General features: G+C 34.9%; 1 protein-coding gene across 3 annotated transcripts in view; it reads left to right on the top strand.

The window, feature by feature from the left end:
* ASCC3 (activating signal cointegrator 1 complex subunit 3) overlaps nt 1-23,170 on the top strand; it is a 368,562-nt gene that overhangs the window by 127,288 nt on the left and 218,104 nt on the right. For all 3 annotated transcript variants that reach the window (XM_043592007.1, XM_043592009.1, XM_043592010.1), the window contains exon 11: nt 19,033-19,197. In XM_043592007.1, the coding sequence (XP_043447942.1) occupies nt 19,033-19,197 (165 nt within the window). The remainder of the gene's footprint in view (nt 1-19,032; nt 19,198-23,170) is intronic.

Here is a 23,170-nt window from a genome sequence, read left to right as displayed (position 1 = left end):
TAATTTTAGTTGTTTTAGTGGCAATGTAGTAGCATCTCATTGTGGTTTTAATTTGCATTTCCCTAATGACTAATGATGTTAGGCATCTTTTCATGTGCCTTTTTGGCATCTGTATATCTTCTTTGGTGATGTGTCTTTACAAATAGTTTGCCTTGTTTAAAGTATTTTAAGTGGGTGGTTTGTCTTACTGTTGAGTCACAAGACTTGTGTAAGACTCTAAATGCAGATCCTCTGTTCGGTATGTACTTTGCAGTATTTTCTTCTAGTTAATGACCTGCCTTTTCATGTTCATAGCAATGTCTTTTGAAAATCAAATACTTAATTTTTATAGAGTCCCAATTTATTGACTTTTTCTTTTATAGTTCATTCTTTTTTGTATCCTGTTTTAAAAATATATCCTAAGTACAAGATAAGTATTATTTTCTCCTATGTTTTCTTCTAGAAATTTCTTAGTTTTAGGATATGATGCATTTTGAGTTGATTTTTGTGAAAGGTAGAAGTAAGGGGTGAGGTTCACTATTTTTGCATATGGATACCCGCTGTTTGGGCACCATTTGTTGAAAAGAGTTACTCTATTGAATTGCTTTGGCACTTATTGTTGAGACCAATTGACCATATATGTGTGACTCTTTCTGAATTCTGTTCTATTGATTTTGTATGTTTATCTTTATGCCAATACCACACTGTCTTGACTAATATAGCTATATAATATGTCTTGAAATCCTGTGAGTCCTCCTACTTTGTTCTCTTTCAGAGTTGTTTTGGTTATTTCAGGGTATATTTTCAAATAAATTCTATATGTTTTGGTTAGTTTTTGCTAACTTTTCCTGTTATTATGCAATTTTATCTAGTATCCATAGAGTAGAGAAAGAACAGTTTATAAAAGTGTTAAGTGGGAGATAGCAGCTGTTTATTTTGAATTATTTTGCAGACCTTGAAGCCCCTGAAAAACACTATTATAATGGTAATGCAACACTGACTGAAAAGAGATTCAAAATTTTTTGAAAAGTAGGGGAAAATTGCCCCCAACACCCTAGAATTACAGATCCTAAGTATTTAATTTCTTTTTAATACTTTACATTTTGTATTGTTTTTATCTCATTGTAACATATATTCTTTCATAACAAGAAATTTAAAAATAGCCAAGAATAACCTATCCAATCACAAGTTATTACAAGTACATACTTACCATTTTTCATTCTTGTGCTAAGGTATATTCATATATTTAATAAAAGACAGTATGGCATAGTGGTACATGAGAGTTAATTGATTTTATACATGTGAGTTGTTTAGAACAGTGCTTGGTATATAAGTTCTTAATAGGCATTAGCTTTCTTTTAATAAAACCATACAAATAAATTGCTTTATTTGTTTTATTTGACAATATACCATAAACAATGATTCATCTCAGTAGATATATATCTATAATAATGTAATGACATTTAATGATGTTAGGCATCTTTTCATGTGCCTTTTGGCATCTGTATATCTTCTTTGGTGATGTGTCTTTGCAAATAGTTTGCATGACATTAAATAATCATACAAAGTAGATTACTGATTGTTGGAAAAGGACCACACACACAAACCTGCCATATTCAGTACAAACCATGTGTTTGTGTGGTGTCCTCATTTATTAAATTGAGAATATAGGGCAGTGTTGTTCAGTATACTGGCCACTGGCCACATGTAACTTTTTAAATTAAAATTAAGTAAAATTTTGGAAAATTAAAACTTATTTCCCTCATTTGCACTAGCCTCATTTCAGCTGCTCAGTAATCACCAGTGGTTACCAAATTAGATAACTCAGGTACAGAACATTACTGTCATCACAGAAAGTTCTATTGGACAGTGACAATGTAGTGCTTAAAGGAAGCATTGTAGAAATACAAAGGACAGAAGCTGAAGCAGTGTATGTGCATACATATGCTTTTTCTTTTGTTAAGGGGCATGGAGTTTCAGTATACAGAATATCCTGCTGCAGTCAAGAAAGAAACCAATCACTATTAAGCTACTCCCCTGTCATAGATTTTAGGCTTACAGTTTCTGGGCTTCATTCTAAGGACACGTTTACAGATGTCAGGCTTCCTTGATACTGAAGCAATTTTGATACAATTTTCAGTTGTACAGTTGAGAAATCTCTGTTTCCAGCTTTGCAAGGATCCTGGAGAGCCTTCTCTCCTCAGAAATATACAACATTGTATGTATATTACATGGTTTATTTAATTCTTGCTTTGATATTTATTTACAGTTTTTAAACTATTCCTATTAGAAAAATCAGAGTGTGCATGATTGACTAGAAATCTGTACTAAAAATTAAAACATATAAATAAAATAGCTCAGTAGTTTTGAAAAATTGGCATAAATGCTTAATAATGTTGAAACTTCAAAACAACCCTGTAAGGACCAGCATTTTAACACGTTCATATTGGTGACTAGGAATGGCATTTGCATTGATTTGTCTTTTCATAATTTCTCATTAGCAAATCAGTTTGATGTTATCCTTTTTTATCATTAACTATAGTCATACTAGAAACCAGCTTAACTTTCATTCCCTGTCTCTCTCTCTCGCTCGCTCGCTCTTTTTTTAAGTTTATTTATTTTTGAGAGAGAGAGCGAGCGAGCGAGCGAGAGAGAGAGAGAGAGAGAGCAAGTGACCAGGGGAGGGACAGAGATTAAGGGAGAGATGGAGAGAGAAGGGGGGTGGGGGGAGAGAATGAATGAATTCCCAGCAGGCTCTGTCCTGTCAACGGAGAGCCCGATGTGGGGCTTGAACCCACAAACCTTGAGATCATGACCTGAGCCAAAACCAAGAGTTGGATGTTTAACCGACTGAGCCACACAGGTGCCCCCCAGTCCCTGTCTCTTTATATTACATATATAGGCACTGAGATTGCCATATTGCTGTTAATTATATTTTGCTCTGGAAAATCCAGCATAGTTTTATAGCTTACTTATAATAATCATTACCTCTCCCCCACCTCCCTGTCTCATCCAGTGGCTCTATTTGGTATGAAGAGCTAAGAGAAAATAGCATACATTTAAACTACATGCTAGTGAAATACGGAATAAAAAACTAAGAGGAAATGAAATGATGCACAGAGTAGACTTTATCAGCATGAAAGATTTGTTTCAACTTCTGGGTTTTGTAAAAATCTGAACTTCTGCCATGTATAACTGACATTCAAGATAAAGTCATTTATCTAACTCACTAAAATACTGTGTGCCTATTTCATGAAATCAGTAAAGAATGCTAATCATTTGAAGTCACTATTCATTGAGCTACTTCTGCACAGATGCAATTTTCAAGCCAGTTGAAAAACCTAGTCTCAATGATGAATCTAAATGTTCTAAGATATGGATTTAGTTTAGAAGTTATTGTGGTATTTTTTTTTTTAATTTTTTTTCAACGTTTTTTTTATTTATTTTTGGGACAGAGAGAGACAGAGCATGAACGGGGGAGGGGCAGAGAGAGAGGGAGACACAGAATCGGAAACAGGCTCCAGGCTCTGAGCCATCAGCCCAGAGCCTGATGCGGGGCTCGAACTCACGGACCACAAGATCGTGATCTGGCTGAAGTCGGACGCTTAACGGACTGCGCCAGCCAGGCGCCCCTATTGTGGTATTTATATTTGTTATAATGTTGCTTATTTCCCTTCTTGCCTTCATTTGTTTGGTGTTGGGATTTGTTTTTTAAAGTACTTATTTCAGAATAAAAATAGTAGACAGCAACAGTATTCTTTTCTGGTTTTGAAGAATACTGGTTTGAAGGTGATTCTTGTATTTAAGCTTAATTTTTCAAGTGACTTCACAAACACAATCAGTGTGTTTTTGGTGGCAGTAATGACTTTTCAATCCTTTAATAACATAAACATTTTGCTTTTTCTAGTCTTTTTTTCCTGATTGTCATTTCTAATTTTGTGTAATTAAACAATAACCAAAATGAAAATTTTAAGCTTCCTTTTAGTTAGAGATCTTAAAAAAGGGGAATAGAACTTGAAATCTGAAAGCAGCCAATCTCTAAAAAGAATGATTAGTTTAAAAAGGTTTAACCATGTGCTTAAACATAATGGAATTAAAAAGCTACCACTTTTAAAATCCATGATGAAATGTCAATATTATTTGCCAGGCCAACCATTTCCTGCATTTGAACACATGCCATTAAGAAGTAATGAGAGCTCTATTTTGAAGAATGTCTCATTACTTTTATTAGTAAGTAAGCTATAAATTACTCTGAAGCATCTTGGAATTCTTAGTGTTAGGTATTATTTTTACTTTTGCAAGGTTTAACAGCTACTCATAAAATATATTAAAATGCTTTGAGTAAAAAAGCCCACTTCTGTGTATAAACTACTGTTTTTAACTGTTTTGTTCTTAATATAGTTGGATGAAAGGGAGTCCTGAAAGAACTATAATTTTTGAGGCATAAAAATCTGTTTTATGGATGCAAATTATGTATTATTTGAGACCCTTAGAGTATAATTTAAAAGCACTTGGGAATCTAATTATCTTTGCCTTTACTAAAAAAAATTTGGAATAACAATTTTGCCTAATCCATGAGTGTTACTTTGCAGAAAAATAGCTTATTTCATTGTATCACAGGAGTGAAGGGGGGGGGGTCCTATTCTTAATCGTTTCTTTTTTTCTTTTTGTCTGCTTAATACCACAATTTAGTTACTTTTTGTTTCTATCGTGTGATTGTTATATATATATATATATATATATATATATATATATATATATATTTATTTATTTAATGTTTATTCATTTGTGAGTGAGAGAGGCAGAGAGGGAAAGAGAGACAGAATCTGACGCAGGCTCCAGGCTCTGAGTCAACAGCACAGACCCTGACACGGAGCTTGAACCCTCGAACCTTGAGACCATGACCTGAGCCCAAGTTGGACGCTTAACTGACTGAGCCACCCAGGCACCGCTGATTTTTTTTACACAGTGTCCCGTAAGAATATAAAACAAAGCAAAGTATTAGAAAACATATTTTTAAATTACTTCAAGAGCGCTGACTGCAAAGTTTAGCATGCTAACTTACCCAAATACAGAGCAAAAACCAATAAAAAGCTTAGTGTTTTCTTTCTCTTAAAGTAAAATATAACAATGTATATTATTGTAAAATAATACAGTGCATAGCATGCTTAGAAACAGTCTACTTTCCCTATAAACAAGGAAGCAAAAATAAATGTTCAATATTTATGATGCTGATTCTAAGTCTTCTTTTACTCATTAAATTTCAGAAAAATCCTGCCACCTGTAAGTTTTAAGATGGGAACTCGCTAACCACAAACATTAGTATCATTGTGAAAAATTACTTTTATCTTCCTCAGAAATGTGAGATGTACTGAATATTAAAGGATGTTTTATCTATGGTCTTTTGTAATTGCGCATCCCTTAAAGTGGGTGTTTTTCTTTAATTTTCAAAGGCTATCCAGTGAAACCTACATTTAAAATTTTTGAATAACTAATTATTTTTTATAAAAACAGGCCTCAGTTTCTAGTATTCCTTTATATCTTGTTTTGTTTTTTTTGTTTGTTTTTTAACCTCAACTGTTATCCTACAGCTACTGAGGTAAATCTGTAAAAAGTAGTTTGTTGCATAAGTAACAGTATGGCAGCTAATGGGCCTAGAAAAGATGAAGAGGCTAACCAACTTTAATTTTCTTATGTTATATTTTCAAATCAAGTTTGAAAATTTTTCTCAGAGGGTAACTTGTAGCTATGTTAACTATTTCTTAATGTTTCATTTGTGATTATTTCATCCTGAACCAGGAAGAGAGCAGAGAGATGTAAAATATCTGACACATGGGAAATTTTCAGCAGAATATATTTTTACATTACTTTTCTCTGGGGAAAGATAACGCTTAAATATACTCTATATTTAAATGTAAGGTTGGGGCGCCTGGGTAGCTCAGTCGGTTGAGCGTCTGACTTCGGCTCAGGTCACAATCTCGCTGTCCGTGAGTTCGAGCCCCACGTCGGGCTCTGTGCTGACCGCTCAGAGCCTGGAGCCTGTTTCAGATTCTGTGTCTCCCTCCCTCCCACTCTCTCTCTCTGACTCTCCCCGTTCATGCTCTGTCTCTCTCTGTCTCAAAAATAAATAAACGTTAAAAAATTAAAAAAAATAAATAAATAAATGTAAGGTGAATACAGTCAATCCAGCACCAGTTCTTATTAATTTTTTATTTTATCTCCTATGTGTTTCTCACATTCATCCATATCCTCTCCATCTTCACTAATGCTTCCTTCACTAATGCCTCTATCATCTCTCACCTTGATTCCTTCTATAGTATTCTAACTGGGGTACCAGCATCCAACTTGCTCCCTTCTATTCTTTCCCCTTAAGTTGCCAGAAATGCAGTCTGAACTGTTTCATCCTTCCCTTTTCACTCCCATACCCTCTCCTATGAAAAACAGCAATCCAAAATGAACGAATGAGGGGCACCTGGGCTTAGTCAGTCAGGTGTCCGACTTTGGCTCAGGTTATGATCTTGTGGTTCATGGGTTTGAGCCCCATGTCGGGTTCTGTGCTGACAACTCAGAGCCTGGAGCCTGCTTCAGATCCTGTGTCTCCCTCTCTTTCTGCCCCTCCCCTGCTCATGCTCTGTCTCTCTCTGTCTCTTAAAAATAAATAAATGTTACGGGGCGCCTGGGTGGCGCAGTTGGTTAAGCGTCCGACTTCAGCCAGGTCACGATCTCGCGGTCCGTTAGTTCGAGCCCCGCGTCAGGCTCTGGGCTGATGGCTCAGAGCCTGGAGCCTGTTTCCGATTCTGTGTCTCCCTCTCTCTCTGCCCCTCCCCTGTTCATGCTCTGTCTCTCTCTGTCCCAAAAATAAATAAACGTTGAAAAAAAAAATTTTTAAATAAATAAATAAATAAATAAATAAATAAATAAATAAATGTTAAAGAAAAATCAGAATGAATGAATGAATGAATGAATGATTGAATGGAAGGAAGGAAGGGAGGGAGGGAGGGAGGGAGGGAGGGAGGGAAGGAGTAGACAAGACGAGACAAGAGAAAGGAAGGAAAAGAAAGCCACTAATAGTTTTCCAGGCTGCTCTACAGTGTGAAAAGAGTAGCTAGAGGTAGCTGAAAGGCTATGCATCATCTGACCCTTCCCATCTCTTTCCCACCAAACTTCAGTCCTCTCAGCCTCTGTGCCCAGCCCTTTACTCTGCCTGTCTTTACTCTCTTCCATCCATGTTGTCCTATGTACATGCTCTGTGTACATGCTCTGCTTCTGCCTATAACTCTCTTTTTCTCCTTCACCTCATTAATTGCCTTTCATCTTTTAGATGTTAAATCAAATATTGGTTCCTTTTTTAAAGTTTATTTTATTGCTGAGAGAGACAGAGCATGTGCAAGTGGGGGAGGGACAGAGAGAGGGAATGAGAGAATCCCTAACAGGATCTGCACTGTCAGCACGGAGCCCAACCTAGGGCTCAAACCCACAAACCTGTGAAATCATGATCTGAGCTGAAATCAAGAGTTGGATGCTTAACCATCTGAGCCATCCAGGTGCCCCTCAAATGTCACTTTCTTGATGAAGCCTTTTCTGGTTTCTGTGGTTAGGTCAAATTTTCCTAACAATTTGTTGCATCATGAATAGTATCTAAGTTGTCTTTAGTAACTTATCACAAGTAAAATCTTGCATTTCATAGGTTTTTTTGTATAATGCCTACTACCACTCCACCTGCATTACAATGTAAGCTTTATGATATCAAGAGCTTTATCTGTCTGCCTTTATCTTTCCTCACCATAGCATAGTACACAACTTAGTGTCTGGTACATTACAGTGAGGAGACACAGGATGATGCTGATGATGTTAGAAAATCTAATTGATCCCTATTACGTGTCAAGCATTATCCTAAATATTTTATGTATATTAATGTGTTCCATTTTCATTATAATCCGCTGATATGTAGGTACTGTTATTTCTTCATTTTATTATGAGGGAAACTAAGATTTTGGGTAGTAGATAGATACACAATAAATATTTAATCGAGGCATCGCTGAAAGATATTGAATGTGTTCTCGTTAAGCACAATATATCAGAGATACTGTATTGATAAGTGAGACACGCCCATAAGAATACTTAGATTTAGAAGTACTAATAAATTGTGTTTATAGAAATAAAGTTTCAGTCCATATTAATAGGACTACCCACTTTTATTCTTGGTTGGAGGAAATTAAGTTAGGACACCTCAGCTATTGCATATGGGACATCAGAAATGCTGGCCTGTTCTGTTGGGAAAGGCCTGGGGTTGGCTTGGTGGAATAGGGGTGGGAGGGCAGGAGAGGAGCATTATGAAAAATCTCTAAGTCCTGATTACAGAATGTTCAAATTATATTCACTCCTCTTTGAGTGATACTCTGAAATACAAGTCTGCTTTTCCCAATAAGACAGAGATTCAAGCCACTTAACTTAATCCATGAAGAGCTATTAAAGTCTCATCTTTTCTCAACAACATTCATTGAAGGGAAATAACATCCAGATACTGGGACTGTCATCCCCCAAGGCACAGGGTGAGCAGCATCTTCTTTGTCCAGGACTCAGTAAATAACCCTCTTTCTTTGAATATGTTTTGAGATTTTTCCATTTGGTAAATGTACATGAATAGATTAGAGAGGTGAGCATTCCTCTGGCTAATTCACAAAATCCATTATGTGACAGTGTATTGAACATAACTTTTAAACCAAATATCTATATGGAACATAAATTGTACAAATCCTACCATTAAGTGTAGAAATATTCTATTTTCTTATTAGGCAAGAAGAGTTACCACCAGTATTATGAGTAATAATTACCTGCAAAAAATAAGATTCACCAACAGTTCTTGAGTATGTACCACATGCCAGACCACTTTAAGACATTGTGGATAGAGTATCTGTCAAGACAGTCACTGTCCTTGTCTTTTCAGTGCCTGTGTCTATTGAGGGAAGCAGATATTTAAGCAAGCAATATAGTGTAATAAATACTATGCTGAGATAGAAAATATGGGCACAGAGAAGCCTATGGAAGGGAATTATTAGTAGGGTATTATGGTTTAAGAAAAGCCTCCTAAACATTTCAGCTTAACACCTGGAGAATGCAGAGGTGTGTGTGTGTGTGTGTGTGTGTGTGTGTGTGTGTGTGTATTTTCTTTTAGCGTATTAAAAACAGAATCATACTTCATATATTTGTGTGTCTCTGTAAAATGCATCAGATTTTTTAACTTAATATCAGTATGTATACATCTACATTATTTCCTTCTAAAAAGCTTCATGAATGTCCATTTGTGTGTGTAGACCTTTTTTTTTTTAAATTTTATTTTATATTTTTTAAAATTTACATCCAAATTAGTTAGCATATAGTGCAACAATGATTTCAGGACTAGATTCCTTAATGCCCCTTACTCATTTAGCCCATCCCCCCTCCCACAACCCCTCCAGCAACCCTCAGTTTGTTCTCCATATTTATGAGTCTCTTCTGTTTTGTCCCCCTCCCTGTTTTTATATTATTTTTGTTTCCCTTCCCTTATGTTCATCTGTTTTGTCTCTTAAAGTCCTCATATGAGTGAAGTCATATGATTTTTGTCTTTCTCTAATTTCACTTAGCATAATACCCTCCAGTTCCATTCACGTAGTTGCAAATGGCAAGATTTCATTCTCTTTGATTTGTAGGCCTTTTTTTGAGATTAGAATTCTAGAAATGAGTTGCTGGACCTAGGGTTTGTGCGTTTAAAATTTTGAGAGATTTTGCCAAATTACCTCCAAAATGGCTCCACTCCTTGTAGCTAATATATCTATTAATGATTGAGGTTTTGCAGTTTGATGATATGAACACTAAATACAACATTGACTCTTCCTACAAAGGGAAAATGCATAGTTTCAAAAAATAACATATTAAGCGTTATTAAACAAATTCTAATTAAGATACAAAGCTATTTCTCCACGATAAATTAGTAAAGGTAATGGAAATACCCCATGCAGGTTAAACTACAGTATAACTTCAGCTCCCAACCATTGCCGCTAGTGTGGTAAAATCATTTTGGCTAGTGATTTGCTTGAAAGAAATCTGGATAGTATGGTCAAAACAGTTTAGTTAACTGAATAGAGAATGGCTATTGGAGTCCTGAGGTCCTAGAAAGTTGACAGATGTAGCCAATTTTGTTAACTCAAGTTGCAATACCAAAATCACTTGGGGAGCATTTTCCTTCTACATACACTGGCATCCTTTTTAGTAATAGCCATCCTAACAGGTGTTAGGTGATAGCTCATTGTGGATTTGATTTGCATTTCTGTGATTAATGATGTGATTAGCGCCTTTGCGTGTACATAGACCAGGGTTCACAGAAGCCTGCTGGTGGCCTGTGCCATGGATGCTTCCTGAGGCTGTGGATGCTGCTCTGGGCTGCTTGGGCCAATGGGTGCTAGGGTGAGCCAGGAGCCTAGGTTTGCGGGAGCCCCCAAGGAGCATCTAAAGCCTGTGGAGTTGGCCTGGTACTGGGGTAGGCCAGCTCTGGGGTCTGTGATAAAAATGGACACTTATTTCCTTCTGCAATGAGGGAAAGAATTTCTCTGCACTGGGCTGCCTGGGCTTAAAGGAGGGATGCTTGGGGATGGGTGGTGACATGAATCTATCTTTCCTACTCTCCTCAGTGCATCTTTTCTTATTTCTGTACTTCACCCATGTGCTATAATCCCTCACCTGGAATCCTTAGCTCTTGTGAAGTGATTTTCATTCACAGATAGTTGTTCAAATTGATTTTTCTGGGGGAGGGGACGAACACAAAATTCCTATGCTACTATTTTGCTGAGATCACTCCCAGTTTTTCTTTTTCAATTGTGTGTCAAGAAAGTGTACAGTCAGGTTTTGTGCTTCCTCACAGATACAGTATTGGCTTGGGGCGTATTTGCCTTTGTTCTGTATCACTTTCCTAAGCCTCCATTTTAGTGTATGTGTGTGAATTTCTGTTAAGTCACTTCAAAGCCAATAACAAACAATTGTTTTTTGATCTCTTTTTTGGTGCTGTAAGCTTCTTAGAAATGGAAGGAATAGGAGAAAAAAATGCAGAAAATGTAAAATTTCACATGGATCTGCACTGAAGTCATATTGGCACTATGTGTGTAGTTTATACTCTGGTGGGCAGAGGCAGCAGCAGTTGACTGAGTGGGGTCAGCTGCCCACTATTGTTGACCAAATCATTTTGTAACTATGTGAGGAATTGTTTGGACCACATTTCTTCTTTGCTGCGTTTCTCGTTTAAGCTTCTAAACTTTTTGGCTTTATGTTTGTATTCCTAACCACAGACACCTATCTCTACACATGCAGTTATGTACAAACTTCTGTAGAGAAGCTCTCCTTTGGATAACCATAAGTTGTGATTAAATAGAATACATGTCCTGCCTGTGTTCTTTTTCTAAATAGAAAGGTATCAAATAATTGAAGTAGGTATTCAGTAAGGACAGCTGATTTTCTTAATTGTAGTAATTTTCAGCAGCTTATGTCCTGCAGTAATTTGTTGATAAGATTTTAAAATCCTCCCTTCATTTGTCTCTCCTGCCCATTAGTAGACCCCAAGTAAACTTTTGATTAATTGTTCTTGAATTGGCAGAATCTCTCAACAGTGAATGTCTGGTATTAGTTTGAAGAGATAAAATTGGTATTATTTGGAATCATTTTTGTTGATTACTACAAAATACATTTTTTTTAGCTCATCACTTTTGAGCTTTTAGTAGTTTGGCATTGCAGTATGAAATTTTAAAGTGTTTTTGTAAGAAATTGATCCTCAAACTGAGCTTTGCACATGTGGCAGGAAAGAGAAAAAACATTATAGTACCAAGGAAACCTGTTCCCTATGAGTCATAACCCCAGTTGTGCAGAACAGAACTTATCACAGGACAAGTTTCTACCACAAATTATTCACATGTCAAAAATCTGTCTTCATGAGTCAGCAGAAGAGGAATCATTGTAAATTGTTTTAGACCCTTCATCTATGAGATTTTAATGGAATGGAATACTGGAGTATTATGGACAAGCATTTAGAGATGAGAGCAAGGTCTTTATGGCTTTTATACACACTAATATAACAATTTCTGTATTTTTCTCTGTTAGTATAATTAGTTAAGTTTTAGAGTAACCAACCATTGTACTCTTTATAGGCTTATGCTGATGGCTAGACTTCAGTATGTATGGTCTGAGATTGTTGGCAAGTGCTTTCAATCAACAAAAAGAGCCGCAAAGAGAATTCTACTCCAGCTGTAAACACATGTAGTCTAGAAAGTATTTTAAATGTTTCTCCCTTTCCCAGCACTCTATGTTCTGTTCCTTCAAACGTTTTAGAATTTCTTATTGAATTATACTTTATTTAGTAAATGTTACCTATGAAATAGTTTCAATGTTTCAGTGTTTCCAAAATAGTTTCAGTGTTTTTGCTAACATGAAAACACCAAGATACATGTTAGATTACATTCTTTATGCTTTTGCTTGACCATATCTGTACTTTCAAAAAAAAAAATATGAGGTAAGAATACTTCTGTACTTGAAGATTTTCCAATTAATCTTAATATTTTTATTTTATAATTGAAAGCTGTGGTCTTTAACATAAATAAAACTAGATACTTCAGAAGACTTTGTGCTTTACATGTGTGAGCATGTACTCACACATGTTAATTGATGGGAGAGGAAAGAACATAAAATGTAGAAAAGGAAATAGTTGGAACTAACTGATTTGTTGTAGTGTCCCCAGGGGCAGGTATAATTTGCAAGCTGTCACATTCCATTATGGGGGCTGTTGCCATCAATCAGAGCTGACATTTGTATAGCAGAGGTTAGTATAACTGTAATTATATGTATGTTTATTGAATCTAAACCCTGTGACACTTTACCTTTATTCTTTAAATTAAAACATTCATGTAATTTATAAACTTCTTGGTTGAGTGGGTATGTCATTATGTATTTTAAAAAGGAAAATAGAGTTCCAAAATCCTGCAAACTGTTGCCTGGTCTAGTCTATAACACTAGAATGTGATTTGTAACAATTCCAGTCTGAGTATTGTCACTATAGAAGATGTGTTAAGCAAACATTCTGGAATATTGCTCTTTAGTTTAGTTAATAGATCCCTAATATTTTGAACTAAATGTACCATATTTCATCAGTTGTAAGACCCATTTTAAAAATTTACTTGATAGTAGAAACAACCATAAACCAAGTAACAAAATGGGAATAAATACATATCAGTAATTACTTTGAATGTAAATGGACTAAACCAATCAAAAGGGTTGCAAAGTTAATAAAGAAACAGGACCCATCCATTGCTGCTCCAAGAGACTCCATTTCAACTGAAAAACACTTGCAGATTGAAAGTGGGGGGATGGAGAAACATTTATCATGCAAATAGATGTCAAAAGAAAGCTGGCATACCAATACTTCTATCAGACAAAAGAGACTTTAAAACAAAGACTATCAAGAGACAAAGAAGGGCACTATATAATAATAAAGGGGACAGTCCAATAAGAGGATATAACAATTGTAAATATTTATGCATCCAAAATGGGAGCACCCAGATACATAAAATATGTTTCCTTTCCAAACATAAAGGAAATAATCAATAGTAATACAATAATAGGGGACTTTAACATCCCACTTAAATCAATGGACAGATCATCCATACAGAAAATCAACAAGGAAACAGTGGCTTTGAATGACAGACTGGACCAGATGGACTTAACGTACATATTCAGAACATTCCATCCTAAAACAGCAGAATGACCATTTTCAAGTGTACGTGGAACATCCTCCAGAACAGATCACATATTAAGCCACAAAACAAGTCTCAAAAAAGTAAAAAAAAAAAAAATCAAAATTGTACCATGCATCTTTTCAGACCTCAAAACTATGAAAATAGTAATCAAGCATTAGAGAAAATCTGGGAAGAGCACAAATACATGGAGGTTAGATAACATGATACTAAACAATGAATGGGTCAACTGTGAAAGCAAAGAAGAAATAAAAAATTACATAGAAACAAATGGAAAGGAAAACACAGTGGTCCAAAATCTTTGAAATGCAGCAAAAGTGGTTCTAACAGGGAAGTTTATAGTAATACAGGCCTACCTCAAGAGGCTGTAACAACATTTTTCTAGATCTGTCTGCTAAGGAAGGGAAATAAAAGTAAAACTAAACTATTGGGACTACATCAAAATAAATGGTTTCTGCACAGCAAAGCAAACAATCAACGAAACTAAAAGGCAACCCACTGAATGAGAGAACATACTTGCAAATGACATATCCTATAAAGGGTTAGTATCCAAAATAAATAACTTATACAACTCAACACCCAAAAAACAAATAATCCAATTAAAACTGAGCAGAAGACATGAACAGACATTTCTCCAAAGAAAACATCCAGATGGCTAACAGACACATGAAAAGATGCTCAACATCACTCATCAGGGAAATGTGAATTAAAACTACGATGAGATCACCTCACACTTGTCAGAATGGCTAAAATAAAAAAACAGAAAAAGCAAGCGTTGGAGAGGATGCAGACAAAAAAGTAACCTTTGTGCACTGTTGGTGAGATTGCAAGTTAATGGAGCCACTGTGGGAAACAGTATGAAGATTCCTCAAAATATTAATAGGACTACCCCATGTTCCAGTAATCACACTTATTGGATATTTGTCCCCAAAATACAAAAACACTAATTCCAAGTGACACATGCAGCCTGTGTTTATTGTAGCATTATTTACAATAGCCAAACTATGGAAATAGCCCAAGTGTCCACTGACGGATGGATAAAGAAGTGGTATTTTATATATATAATGGAATATATTCACTCCAAAAAAGGATGAAATCTTGTCATTTACAGTAACATGGATAGAACTATAGAGTATAATATTAAGTGAAATAAGTCAGAGAAAGACAAATACCATATGATTTCATTCATAATAGTCATGATACAATCATAGAAAACTAAACACTGTAATTTTACTATATACAGATATAAGGAAAGTTTTTAATAGTAATGTTTAAGTGCGTATGGGATGCAGCAAAAACAGTTTTAAGAGGGAAGCTTATTATGATATGTCTACATTAAGGCAGAAAAAGTTGACAAACAACCTAACCTATACCTCAAGGAACTAGAAAAAGAACAACAAACTAAACCCAAAGTTAGTACAAAAAGGAAATAACAATGATCAGAGCAGAAATAAATGAAATAGACATTAAAAAAAATAGAAAATGTCAACAAAATAAGGGCTGGTTTACTAAAAAAGATAAACAAAATTGACAAACTTTTAGCTATACTGACTAAGGAAAAAAGACTAAAATAAATAAAAAATGAAAGACGAAACATTACAGCTGACACTGTAGAAATACATAGGATCACAAGAGAGAATATCATGAACAACTAAACATCAGCAAATTGGATAACCTAAAAGAAATGTATAAATTCTTAGAAACATACAACCTCTTGACTCATTAAGAAATAGAAAATCTAAATATTAATATTGGATCATATTCATATTAATAGAATGATGAGAGGGTCATATTAGTAGAATGAAAGAGAAAGATGATCATATGATCATCTTAATGGATGCAGAAAAAAATCATTTGACAAAATTCATCCTCATATACCCCCATGCTCTTTGTAGCATTATCAACAATAGCCAAGACAAAGAAACAACCCAAGTGCCCCTCAGTGGATGAATGGATAAAGAAAATGCAGTGTATATGTACAATAGAATATTGTTTAGCCATAAAAGGGAAGGTAACTCAGACTTTTTAACAACACGATGGACTTGAGGATGTTATGCTAAATAAAATAAGTGAGACAGAACAACCAATACAGAGAAACAAGTGTGTTCTCACTTATATGTGGAATATAAAAAAGCTGAACTTAAACAGTGGAGTGGTGGTTGCCAAGGTCTGGAGGATAGGGGAGTGGGGTAGATATTGGTCAAGGGGTATAAACTTATGGCTATACAATGAATATCTTCTGACAATCTAATGTATAGCATGCCAGTTTTAATTTGCAATACTGTGTTATATACTTGAAATTTATTTATAGAGTGGACCTTAAATGTTATCACCACACACACATAACACACCCACATGTAATAGTGTGAGGGGATAGAAAGGTTAATTAACCTTTTTGTGGTAATCATTCTGAATTATGTATCTGCATCAAATCATCACCTGTGCACCTTAAATTTATATATATTACATCTCAATATCTCAAAGCTGGAAAAAATGAAGAGATAAAGCTACTTCCCTTAGGTCACAGTGTTTTAAAAGGTAAAATAATAATATTAATGTTTAAGTGCGTTACTAGATTAATTGGTTCTGGCAAGTCTTAGGTCCTTTGGTTCTTTTGTCAAATGGATGAGCATTTTAACTCAATACGCTGAATTTTTGGCATGATCGTAATATGTATATAGCATCACAACTATGCCATTTTCCCAGTGGACAGGATAAAATTGGAGCAGTTTCAAGTAATGATTTTTTATGTTTCTGAGGGAATAAGTACATGTATTTAGACAAATTTAAGTTGACAGTAAAAATGCTGACAGTTAACCCGTGCCCTGATACAAGAGCAGATGGAAATGTCTTGCATGAGTTCCAATTCATTAAGCAAATGTGACACTTTATGTTCTAGCCGTTTTAAGTTCAGGGAACTGAAGTGATGAATAGTAATTTAAATGAAGCCACTTCTCATTATGCTGAAAGTAAAGTATAATAAAATGCTAAAGTGGATTTTAAGATTTCCTTGGTATAGGTTTTTGATATCTGAAAAATTTGATTTTACAGTTTGTTACCGTATTGTTATCTCTGAAAGTTAATTATAAGAAAGTGTTAGCATAATATTCTAAGTTTATGTTGAGGTAGGTAGCCAAGCTTCATACTAACAAAACAGATGAACATAGGGGAAGGGAAGGAAAAATAAGATAAAAACAGAGAGGGAGGCAAACCATAAAAGACTGTTACATATGGAGAACAAACATATATGTGGAGAGTTACTGGAGGGGTGTTGGATGGAGGGATGGGCTAAATGCATGATGGGCATTAAGGAGGACACTAGTTGGGATGAGCACTGGGTGTTATTATATGTAAGTGATGAATCACTAAGTTCTACTCTTGAAACCATTACTACACCGTATGTTAACTAACTTGGATTTAAATAAAATTTTAAAAAGTGTATCCTGTATCTTTCCTAACACTTGCAAGTAATAAGCTTACTTATTTTATACTTTGATAGTAAATATACAGTGTAGGAAATTGTTGTTTTTGAAAAATAAGCATGTTTTCCAGGACTTTTAATGAAAAGGGTTGTTAGTAAGTGATCCCTGGGTATATTTATATTAATATATCCTGGGTTATTTTAAGTTTATCATTATTCAAAGTAGAAGTTCATTTTAAATTTGTTGAAAGAGATTTTAATGCATAGTGAATGTTTTTTACCTATTTTAGATCTCAGAATTTATTAGACATCCTTTTATACCTAATTCCAGCAGTACATCTTTTCAATAAAATTTGATGTGATCTCAACATTGCCATTTAGCGTTAGCAAATTAACTAAGTAGCTTTGGATTTGTAGTATTTCATATCTTTGATATGAATTGCTTAATCTGTTTCATTATAGTTTGTTAATTAATGTTCTGTTTAGCTGCTAAACTTTGTGGTTGATATAGTTCATTTCATAATGAAAGCAGTAATATCACTAATAATGCAACAGGTCATATTGATAAATTTAGATTGTGGATAAGAATTTATACATAATTTGCACCAATCAAAAAAAAAGTTATTGTCCCCAGAGCTGACTTAATCAGGCATGAAATAACATAACAAAAATGTTGACAGAATAACCTGACCCTTATCTTAGTCAACCCCCTCAAAGCACAGATAAATTGTGATTATCATCTGTCTCTCTCATCTTGATCTATTGGCTAAGAAAAACTTTGATTTTGATTTGTTATCTTGTATTCTTTGATTTATCCACATATTGGCTTCTTTCCTAATGTAGTATTACTATAGTAGAAGATATTATTAAACTTGTCATCTTTTTCTCACAACAGGATAAGTTTAGAGTACACAAACAATTTAGTATGTGACAAAGAGATTTATAATTACAGTTTCATGTTAAATGGTCTGCTTCTGTGAAGTTCACATGAATGCCTTAGGCTTATCTCCTGCTCTGCATGCCCTAGAATCTTCGGTGACTCACTCTTTGAGTTACCATTATGTGCCAGTTATATGTATTATATGTATTACTTTTTGGTATAAAAGTACGGTATAGGGGCACCTGGGTGGCGCAGTCGGTTAAGCGTCCGACTTCAGCCAGGTCACGATCTCACGGTCTGTGAGTTCAAGCCCCGCGTCAGGCTCTGGGCTGATGGCTCAGAGCCTGGAGCCTGTTTCCAATTCTGAGTCTCCCTCTCTCTCTGCCCCTCCCCCGTTCATGCTCTGTCTCTCTCTGTCCCAAAAATAAATAAACGTTGAAAAAAAAATTAAATTAAAAAGTACGGTATATATTAGTTGATATTAAAGAGCAGTTTTTTAAAAACTGTGTTAGTAGTGAAGCTTCCTTCAAATTTGGATAGGTATAAACAGGTTATTTTTCCTAGAGTGGATTCTTGGTTTCCTTTTCATTTCCTTTTAACACTTGTTTCACTTCTTTGTCTCTTTTCAAATAAAGGCCATCATCAGTGTTTGTAGTTTAAAAGATAGACTCATTTGTTTTTTATATCATAAGATACTTTTTAAAGAAGGTATGTATTTTATAACATAATTTCATAACAATTTATTGACAGACTATCTTCATTGAGTTTTAAATAACTGCTTAATATCACAACTTAAGTGGAGAGAAATATCACTCTTGAAGTGACATTGTTTACGGTGAATTAGATATCATTCCAGGATATTTTGAACACTTTTTATTTGATCTGCATAAAGCCTGCTAATTATATTTCTTTTTGAATGGCACAGGTGAAATTTATATCATCCATGTGATACTTTCTCTTTTTAAATTCATTTTATCTTATAGATGCTTGTTACCACACCAGAAAAATGGGATGTAGTGACAAGAAAGAGTGTTGGAGACGTAGCTCTTTCCCAAATTGTAAAGCTCCTTATTCTTGATGAAGTTCATTTGCTGCATGAAGATAGAGGACCAGTATTAGAAAGCATAGTGGCACGTACTTTACGGCAGGTAAGAGGAAGTTATTTTTCAGCTTATTTTGGAGGAATGAGTAAGTTTTTAAGCTTAAATGTAGCATTCAAAAAATATTAATATGTTTTGTTCTTGAGAATAAAGATAATTTAATATGGAGAAACCTTTAGCTATTTTGTTTTCATATTAAAAGTACTCTTTCTTCCTTCCAAGTCTTATTTTATTGAAGTCTCTCTAAATTAACCAAAATAAAGACAGGAAAATTTCTAAACTGTTGTCGCAAAGCTATGTCTAATATTGACTAAGCAGTATTAAGATATAATTGAACATAGGTAAATATTAGTGATTTCATCCACTTCTCTTCTGTATGCACTTCTTCCCCCTGAAAAGATATGAACAATTTACAATTTTTCTTATATACTAGATAAAATGAAATGTAATCACCTCATGTGCATAATCTTCGTCATTGTTTTTAAAAGACCTGTACACGCTATTTCTAGTTTGAGAGCTTCCTGGCTATTCATAAATAGTCCAAACAAAAGTTGGTTTACCAATGTCTCGTGATTATTTTCTGTCAGCCTCTCTTTTCATTAAGTGAAAAGACAGTGTCTAAGAATTTCCATGGGTATTAAAATGATGTTTGTTGGTAGATTTTACATGTGTAGAAAACAGATGAATACTAGTTTTTCAACATAATGAAGAACTCTAATTCTTTACTCTCCATTTATTATTGTCTTTGATCCATATTCTCCTGGTTTTATTTTCCTTCTGAAGTAGCCAGGACACCATGACCAATTTTTCTTTTGTCAGTAACCTTAACTTACTTAACTTATCCCTGATTATCTGGCATAATTCCATCCATGAATCATTTGAATCATGTATATGCCTCTAGCCAGATGCTAAGCACTAGCAAAGAAGATCACATAGTGATATACGAGTCACTTTACGTTCATAGACTCTGAATTTACCTGCATCATTGGGATCACCCTGGAACTTCTGAGCCACTTTTCTTCTGTTTTCCTAAAGTGAGCATTTCCAAGCTTCACCAGACCTCTCCCACATTTTTCCCTACCCTGCCGTGCCTCATTCTTAGGGCAATGTGTTTACTGAACGGAAGTAGAGTCCTTCATGCTTGAAGTCCCTCAGTTCCCATCCTTTGCCTTTCCTTTCACCACCCAGAATAAACCTCAGCCCTGCCCTCATATCCATATTCATATTCATCATTCTATCCCTTGTTCCTTAGAGACGCCTTCTCCGCTTGCCTTGGACCCATTCCTTTTACTCTGTATGTTATCCCTTTTCTTTCCTGTGTTGTGTTTAACTTCTCGCTCTCAGTGGACACTGTCTCTTCAGCTTAAAAGAACTGCAAAATCCTTCTCATTTTTACCAAAAAACCTTTCTCAAACCTATCCCTCTCCAATAACTCCTATTCAGTAAAACTCTTTTTGCCACCTATCATCTGGAAATATTAACCTGTATTCACTGTTTCTCTTTTGACTTTCAAACCATTGTAGTCTGTTTATTGTTGCAACATAGGTAATAAAATGTTTTTACCAGGATTGCCATTTATTAAATCAAAAAGGCAGTCCTCAAACCAATTCTTTTTTTTTTTTAACCTTTTCACACTACTCATTCTTGACATTTGATGTAACTTATCATTTTCTCAATCTTGAAATTTTCATTCCTTTTGGTTTCATGATGCGATCCTGCTCTGGTTTTCTTCACTTGATTTTTTTTTTTTCCCCACCTACTTAGCTGGTCTTAACGGTCTCCCTTGCTGTCTCCTTTACTCAACCTTGAAATGTTTACATTCTCCAAGTCTCGGTCAGTTGCCATCTTCTTTTTTCATTCTGAATATTTACCCTGGGAAAATAATACTTTTTGCCTTTGTCACTTAAATCTATGTAGTCCAAATCTTACCCTCTGACTTCTGGCCATATCCAGATGCATTTGTATGTTCCTATTCTAATATCCCATGGATATCTCTTACTAAACATGTCAGAAACTCTGCCATCTTCCCTATATATTTATATATGGCTTCACAGTCTCAAGCCCCAAACTGGGAATCACACTCAAGTTTTCCTTCTTCCTTAACACTCTTCCTCATCCCAATCACTACTTAGATATCAGTTATTTTATATTTCATATGCTAAGTAGCTCTGATCTAGATCTGTATATGGGAAGTTATACTGCATTTTAAAATGTTTTAAAATAGTGTGTTTCCATCTGGTAAATCCACCATAAAATTCTAGATGGATTAATAATTTAACTATATCAAGCAAAACTCTCAATACATTAAAAATAATATAAGAGAGCATATCTAAATAACCTTGGGGGTAGAGAAGCTCTAAGCAAAATGCAAAACTCCAAAGGTTATAAAGGGAACATGTGGCACATGTGGATGCCTAAATATTAAAAACTTCTGACCAACAAAGACATCTCCAAAAAGTTAAAATGTGAGACAGAGTAACAATAGCATGTAAAATAATGTATTTTATATTTAATAGTTATTACAAATTAGTAAGATATATGAGATTTTTAGAAATTTGTTAAAAGCATTTCATAATAGAAATAAAAATACTGAGCATTAGAGAAAAGATGCTTAAAAAGACATGAGATTTTTATCAAATTGGCAAAACTGAAAAAAGAATGTAATTTGAAAGCACCCCCTAAAACCAACCCTATGTTTTTACTTCTAGGGATCTAATGTGTGGAAGTCATAGCACAAACACATACCTGTATTTTTTCATAATTTTTTTTAATGTTTATTTTTGAGAGAGCACACCCGAGCATGTGCTCATGGGAGAAAGGCAGAGAGAGAGAGGGGGACAGAGGCTCCAAAGTGGGCTCCTCACTGGCAGCAGAGAGCCCAGAGCAGGGCTCAAACTCATGAACTATGAGATCATGACCTGAGTCGAAGTCGATACTCAATCGACTGAGCCACCCAGGTGTTCCCACAAACCTATATATATGTTATATATATAACATGTATATATATAATTAATAAATTATAGTCATACTATAAAATGCTACTTTGCAGCCTTTAAAACAAATGAGGTAGAGCTGTATGAACTGGATCTAAAAGATATGTTCTTATTGAAAAAGGAAGCTGGCCTCTACATATGGCATAATCCCACTTATGTGAAGAAAAAATACATGTTTATATTCTCATTCATTCATTCATTCATTCAGTGAACATGTGCCAACCACATAGTTCTAGGTGCTATGGATGTAGTTAATCAGAGTTCTTGCTTACATTTATATTTTAGGTTTGGGTAGACAAGGGTGAATATACATGCAAGGATATGCTACAAACCTTAAAGGTGATTTGATAATAGAAATGGAACTAGAGGGTTATTTGGGACATGTTCACATTTTACCATATAAATTAAAAATATGTGTATACACACGCACATAAACACATATGCATAAAATGCAAAGGGATGGAATATTAAAAAAGACACAAAAATCAGGTTTTAGCTAATATCCAACTTGATAATTTCAAGGATACAGGTAGTTGTGAGACAAAGGTGAAGCATGGAGAAGTCTGAAACTGCCATCATAGCTTCCCAGGTCCTTTCTTGCCGCATAGGATTGGCTCTGGCCCAGATTTTCAAGCATGAAGGGCATCATTTACAGAAGAGAGCTATTTTAATCATGAAATGTGTTTATTTTATACCATGATACTTATATAGCTTAGTGATGTTTTTCGGGGAGTCATGCCATATGAATCCATACATTCTAGATTTATTTACATTGAGCCACCTAGAGGGACCATGGCCATCAGCTAAAAGCATTATAAAGTTAAGGACTTGCTTGTAACTATAGAACATTAGAGGTCGAGTAAATATCATTAGTACATTTACCAGAAGGTCTGTCATTAGCATGTTTACAGGGGTGTTTGACTAGGACATCATTCTTTCCTGAGCACCCCCAGTTAAGGGAACAAATGGATTGCAGGCCTCCTGCTAATGCTTTCTGTATATATGTACACAGACACATGATACTATGT

This window comes from Prionailurus bengalensis, chromosome B2, assembly GCF_016509475.1.
Source record: "Prionailurus bengalensis isolate Pbe53 chromosome B2, Fcat_Pben_1.1_paternal_pri, whole genome shotgun sequence".
Classification (NCBI taxonomy): Eukaryota; Metazoa; Chordata; class Mammalia; order Carnivora; family Felidae; genus Prionailurus; species Prionailurus bengalensis.
This window is presented reverse-complemented; position numbering and strand designations above follow the sequence as displayed.